General features: G+C 50.7%; 1 protein-coding gene across 1 annotated transcript; it reads left to right on the top strand.

Moving 5' to 3' along the window:
- The first annotated feature begins 443 nt into the window (after positions 1-443).
- On the top strand, positions 444-6,425 carry DUSP26 (dual specificity phosphatase 26). Its single transcript, XM_016131156.2, has 4 exons — positions 444-730; positions 2,687-2,982; positions 4,445-4,659; positions 5,425-6,425. The coding sequence occupies exons 1-4, from the start codon at positions 605-607 to the stop codon at positions 5,622-5,624; spliced, it is 837 nt and encodes a 278-aa protein (XP_015986642.1). The 5' UTR covers positions 444-604; the 3' UTR covers positions 5,625-6,425.
- The last annotated feature ends 354 nt before the right edge of the window (positions 6,426-6,779 follow it).

Genomic DNA, 6,779 nt, shown 5'->3' with positions numbered 1-6,779 from the left:
CTTTAGAAAGCCATTAAGGGCATGAATTTGGGAGCCAGACTGCCAGGATTTAAAGCTCAGCTTTGGCAATGCCCTGGACAAATTACTTAGCTTCTCCGTACCTCAGTTGCCTCCTCCCTAAAATGGGGACAATAATAATACTACCTACTTCATAGACTTGTGAGCATAAAATGAGTTAAAATATGTGAAATACATGGTATATTGTAAATATTAATAGAGTTGTTTACTATTATTAATGAGTGGTGTTCTTGAGAAGGAGGAAGGTACAAGTGAGTGTCTATGTAATTAATTAATGCTGTCTGGGGAGGAGCGTGTGTGTTTAAGACACCGTTTAAGACGACTTGCATAATGTCATCTTTAAGCAAAATGCCTTGTAATTGGCGCAGCTCCGAAAATACACATGCACATGAGCATGCACGCGGGGCGGAGCTGCTCTAGCTGCGTGGTCTGTGTCTGGTCTGTAAATTCGCTGGCCCGGGAGGGGGTGCGGGTGAGCCCACGCCGCACGTTGCCTCCGACCACTGGATACGAGACTGTTCCTGTGTGTCACCAACACACACTGATAGAGCCCTGCTTCGACGTGCGTGTCATGGCTTAAAAATAGATGCTCATCCGTCAAGCAGTCTGGCAGTGGAAACCACGGCAGCGGCGACAGCAGGAGAGTCATGGCCGAGGTGCTGCGGGCTCCTTCCACCTGCCTCCGGGACTGAGACCCCCGCCGCGCAGAGAGGTAGAGGGGCTGCGGCGGGGGGTCGCCTTCCCGGACAAGGATGTGGGAGAGGGAGGGGACAGGAGAGGGGGCCTGGGAGCAGAGCAAGCTGTGCCCTCCCAGGCTCCCTCCCTCCGCCGTCAGCGCCAGGCTGTCTGGGTTGGCAAAGGCTGGGCGACGGCCATGGACCTGTTACAACCGCGATAGCAGACAGAGGGAGGAGGGCGGGGGACCAGGGCCCCTGGAACTCCGCAGATGGGACTGGAGAATGCCGAGGAGTGTATCCTGGGACAGAATGGGGCTTCTCCACATCCCCAGGAGAAATAGAGCCCCCGGAGGGGCTTCCCACACCTCGTCTCCTTCCCGCTCCCTTTTATCATTCAGCATCCCACAGGCAGCAGAATCTGCTTCCAGAAAAGGTTGTTTTGAAATAAGTGATGGGTCTTTAGGCCTGAGGAGACAAAGTAGATGATGATGATGATGATGATGATGATGATGATGATGATGATGATGGCTATGGGGCTGTATTTCTGTGCTCTTTCTGACCCAGATATTGAAAAAAATATCTCTTCTTAAACACCCTAAAATTCAGTCTTCCCTGGCCAGTCTTGATCCTAGTACCCCTGGCTTCTCATGCCTTGTAAGTGCTTGGTCTCTCTTGGCCTGGGGGAGCAATGTGAGCCGTGTGGGGTGGAGATGCAGAGTGTGGGCGGGACAAAGATGGCCTTTCACTGCTGGACTTTGGTTGAGAGCTCTGGGGCTTAAGACAGGGAAGGGAGCGGGAGAGGGATTCTTTCTGCCAGCCCTCCTGCCTTTCCAGACATTCAGGACCGCGGTGTGAAGGCGGAGGCTTCTTGCCACAGTCTCCCCTCTGCCTGAAGGTGCCAGGGCAAGTCTCAAAGGCTGGCCCTTGTCAGCTCTGCAGTTCAGCACATGGTCTCACTTTTGGAAGAGCTAGCTGTCCAGACAGAGTCAGAGGCACACCTGCTAGGCCCATGGGCTTCCGACTATCACTTAAGTCCCACAGCAACACAGATAAGAATTCTAGCCTCTGAGCCCCTGGGCCTGGCAGGATCCCTCATCCTTCATTTTTTACCCACTCTTAAGTCCCCCATCCTCTACTCCCATCCAACACACACACACACACACACACACACACACACACACACACGACAATATTATAGCCCTGCTTCAACTCAGAAATTCTCACATTAGAGATGAGGTTTAATCAATCTTTTCTTTATGCTGATCTAAGGAGGGTGGTGGTTTGCTTGTTGTGCACATAGACTGGCGCCTTCTCCTGTTAGCTCATGCATTCAGCAAGTGTTTTTCAAAAACTTATACTTCCTTTTTAGTACTATTCCCCACTCATCTCATCCCCCAACATACACTTCCCATGACAGGCTTAGCTCTGAGGCAGTGGTAGGACAGGTAGGAATAGGTTAAAGCAGCCGGTCTTTCTGGCACTGAGGAGGCAAGACTGGCATATGTCACGGCCCCAGCTGCCACTGTCTTCCTGCTAATTCTCTCTGGATGGAGAAAGCCACCCTCCAACCCCCATCCTAACTCCCTAGCCTCTCTGGCTGTAGCCCCAGGCAGATGAGACCCAGATTCAGGCTGGCAAGAGCTCCAGCAGTGGGCACTGCCACCCAAACACCAAATGTTTGTGTGTGTGTTTATGTGCGTGTGGTGGGAGTGGGGGTGGGGTGCTGGAGCAGAAACCCAGCAGCTGGGCAGCTCCCTCTCCTCGTAAACAAGGACACGTGACTCTCCCACCTCTTTGCGTGGCAGAACCAAAAATCAGAGAGAAAGGAGCTGCCGCAGCTGAAGAAAAAAATAATCCTGGAGACCCCACCAGGGACAGACTTACCTTCCCTCCCTCGAGAATCTTCTTTCCAGGACCCAGCCCAGTAGGCAGGAAAGGAAGCAGCTGCTCTGGACTCACTCAGGTGTGTCTCACATTCCTTCCTCTTCCAGCAACAGCTACCTGGAGACTGGCCCATCATCACTGCAGCCAATCCAGCAGCTGCCACGGTTTCGGCTGCCTCTAAGATGTGCCCTGGTAACTGGCTCTGGGCCTCCATGACTTTTATGGCCCGCTTCTCCCGGAGTAGCTCAAGGTCTCCTGTTCGCACTAGAGGGGCCCTGGAGGAGATGCCAGCTGTTCAACATCCCTTCCTCAATGTCTTCGAGTTGGAGAGGCTTCTCTACACAGGCAAGACAGCCTGTAACCACGCCGATGAGGTCTGGCCAGGCCTCTATCTCGGAGATCAGTATGTACCCTGCCGACCAGTATGTACTCAGCCATGGCTGAGTGTGTGTGTGTGTGTGTGTGTGTGTGTGCACGTATGTACATGCGAGAAAGGAGAAGGGGGCCAGAGAGGCGCTGAGTTGTGTTGTTGGTTCCAGGTTGAGGGCTGAGGGGAGGGGGGTGCATGGGCAGAGAGTGGAGGATGGAGGGTTTGAGAGGGTTGGGCAGGATTATTGATCTACCCGACAGAGTATTCTGGACAGAGAAACTCTGTTCAAGTAATAACATCATTTATTTAGCAAAACTTATTACTGAATGCTATGTATCAGACATATCAGATGACTTATCTGACCTTCCATCTATTGTGCTATGGCTCTGGAAAAAAGACAGTCATTGGGAGCCAGGAACAGTGGATAGGAAGGAGAAGGGATGACCAAGCAAAGCCGCAGTGAATGCAGACGTTCTGCAAGATGGGGGGCTATGGAGAGAAGAGCATCAGAGAAAGAATAGTCCCTGCTTCTCTCTCGCAAGGGCTCTATAGTATACGAGGAGTTTTTCACATGCATTTTCTCTCTTAATCTTCACAACAGCCTTGTGAGGTAGGTACCACTATCCCCAGGTTACAGATGAGGAAACTGAAGCTCAGAGAAGTTGTGACTGGCCCAAGGTCACACGGGTCGTAAGTAGCAGAGCCAGGACTTGGAGGTTCAAGTTCAGTGCTCTTTCCATTTGAAGAGTTTGCACTGGACAGAGCACTTGTCCTGAAACATGACCATGTTGCCTGAAAGCTGTCTATCACTAAACTGAAAGGTATAGGCCACATGAACACGTGAAGGTGATGTCATAAAATGGGGTAACCGTGAGCATGGAATAACTGGCAAAACACAAAGAGATTCTGGGTTGTCTGAGCATAAAGTAACGGGAGTTAGGTATGGGAGCAAGGGTTAGAATGAAATAATTTCAAGGAAAGTAGGGACATTAGTTGTGAGCTGGTCCAAACTAATGTCCCATCTGATGTCCACACCCCATTGTTGCATCCATACCCACATGTTGACCTCCTCTTTCTGTTTGAATTGAATACCCTAGTGACAGGAAAATCACTCTCTCTCGAGGTGCTCCCATCTTTCTCAGCTAGATTCCACTGTTAGTACAGATTTCCTTCCATGAAGTACAGATCCGAGAAATTCTTCCTACAGATCGTAAACCCTCGCAGTCTCAGAGCACTCTCTCAATGTTCTGTTATGGCTATTGGTCACCCACCCTCTAGTCTTCTCCGGGCAAAACCTCCTCAATACTCTCAACCCTTGCTCCAGGACGAGACTCCAGGTCATTTCTCCTCGTGATTCTTCCCTTCTGGGTCATCACTAAGCAAAGGGGACACCAAGAGCCAAAGACATGAGCTCAGCAGTGGACAGGGCACAGACAGGGACTCTTGCCACACAGCCTTGCTTCCCCACCTTCCCTCTAACCTCTACTCAATGCAGGGACATAGCTAACAACCACCGTGAGCTCCGGCGTCTGGGCATCACCCACGTCCTCAATGCCTCACACAGCAGGTGGCGAGGCACGCCTGAGGCCTACGACGGGCTGGGCATCCGCTATCTGGGTGTCGAGGCCCATGACTCGCCAGCCTTTGACATGAGCATCCACTTCCAGACTGCTGCCGACTTCATCCACCGGGCCCTGAGCCAGCCAGGAGGTAGGAGAAAGCGAGGAGCAAGGAAGGAATAGTAGACATTGAATTAGGGGAAAGGCTGAGGGTTTGGGCGTGGGAGAGAGATTTCAATGATGTGACGAAATGCTCAGGATATAACGTTAAGGAGAGAAAAACATTCTCTCAACATACATGAAATACATAAAAGACATAAAAGATGAGAAGGAAATAATTCAAAATGTTAAGAGAGTGGCAAGTTGCACTTGGGTGGTAAGATTATAGGTGATATATTTCAATTTTTTGCTATATTACATAATTCTGTACTTTCCAATCATTTCTACTTTGAGTATGTCTTGCTTCAGTGATCAGAAAAAAAAAGTATTTATAAATATAAGCAAAATAAACATCCTCTCCAAAAAAATGGTTGACAGAAATAGAAAGATGAACAGGTGGGCCAGACTGAGGAAGGGCCAAATTAGACACAGGGTGTTTTCCATTGCCGTACTAAGGAAATATCAGCTGAAGTCCTACTCTGTGCAGAGCTCAGTTTTGCATTACCTATGAGTCTCTACCTTTGAGTCCTCTTTAAGTTTATAGACGCTGAGCTGCTGCATGTTCTCCATCTCATTCTGTCTAGAGAACTTGCCAGGGGCCTACATTCTTACCACCACTGATCTGCCCCCCGTCGTCCTGTCTCCATGCACCCCTACTCATATGTTTTCCTCCTCACCATCCACACAGCCCTCTCTCTAGTTTCCTCCTACCCACCACAAACGGTCCCACAGCTGCCTCTTGTGTTCATCCTCACAGGGAAGATCCTGGTGCACTGTGCTGTAGGAGTCAGCCGATCTGCCACCCTGGTGCTGGCCTACCTCATGCTGTACCACCACCTCACCCTTGTGGAGGCCATCAAGAAAGTCAAGGACCACCGAGGCATCATCCCCAACAGGGGCTTCTTGAGGCAGCTCCTGGCCCTGGACCGCAGGCTGCGGCAGGGTCTGGAGGCATGAAGGAGGGGGAAGGAAGTTGGTTGGGCCAGGTGCGTGGGTCCCTGGCTCCCAGCTGGAGAGAGGAGGCCCAGGTGGCAGGTAGCAGGAGGCCCAGAAAACCCATCCTCTCCTGTAAGCAGGAGTGTGAGAGGGCTGGGGCGTGGCCCAAAGCCACCATTGCTATTTGTCCGGAGGAGATAGAGAGTGAGGGTGGGGAGCACCCAGGAGGGAGCCGACCAGGGAAAGAAGAAATTAGCCTGTAAGTAGTAGTCCTGGGATTTGGACACCTCTGGACTCCAACCAGGGTGCCACCAGTGATTCAGAACCCCTTCCCCTGTTTGTGCCCAACTGTTCCCCTCTCTCACTTATCAAAACAAAAGGGTCACCTCTGTCCTGTGCCTGTGCAGGGAGTCAGGGATGCAGTAAACATAAATGTGATGATGGAGAGCTGTGTGGAGATGATAGTATAGAGACAGACGGTGAAGAGATGGTGTGAAAGCTGTGAAACTCGAAGGAGAAACCTACAGACGTGTTACTCCAAGCACAGGAAGAGAAGGTGTGGGAGGGTTGGCACTGTGCTCATGGGTGCATGACTGGGAGTCTTTAGATGATCACTCTCTCACTGGATCCAGGTGTCTCGAGGAAAAATAAAGATGGTGGACGAGAAGAAAGCCTCTTGAAGTCATTGATGGGTTGCATGAGTTCCCCTGAGAACCCGAGCCCTGCTGGGTCAGCAACAGTTTCTGACTCCCTCATATTAGGCATAAGCCTCCACCGGCCTTTAAGCCTCGGCCACCAATGCATAGGGGAGGTTTCTGCCAAGCACAATTTCACACTCCCCGCAGCAAGTGAAATTTAGAACTGTCATTCCCAGCTATGTCCACACTAGGGCAGCAGAGGACTGAAACCTTCAGGTTTGCAACCACTTTTGTGTAGGGGCTCAGAAGGCACACCCTTCATTTCCCAAGTTTAAAATAGGTTCACGAGCTCGAATGTGTAAAAAATAACTTTATTTTCAAAAGGTCAGCTTGATTTCTATATCAAATTCCCACACCAATGGTAGCAGAATATTATCACAAGTCAATCCCAGGCCTAAATCCTACCTTCAGGAGTTTGAGTTTTCTGGGTGCCAAGGAACTGGAGGGGAGGGAAGGAGAGGTTATTCAACTGCTTCCT

Source organism: Rousettus aegyptiacus, unplaced genomic scaffold (assembly GCF_014176215.1).
Source record: "Rousettus aegyptiacus isolate mRouAeg1 unplaced genomic scaffold, mRouAeg1.p scaffold_m13_p_11, whole genome shotgun sequence".
Lineage (NCBI taxonomy): Eukaryota > Metazoa > Chordata > Mammalia > Chiroptera > Pteropodidae > Rousettus > Rousettus aegyptiacus.
The sequence above is the reverse complement of the archived record's forward strand: the minus strand, read 5'-3'. Positions and strand labels throughout refer to the sequence as shown.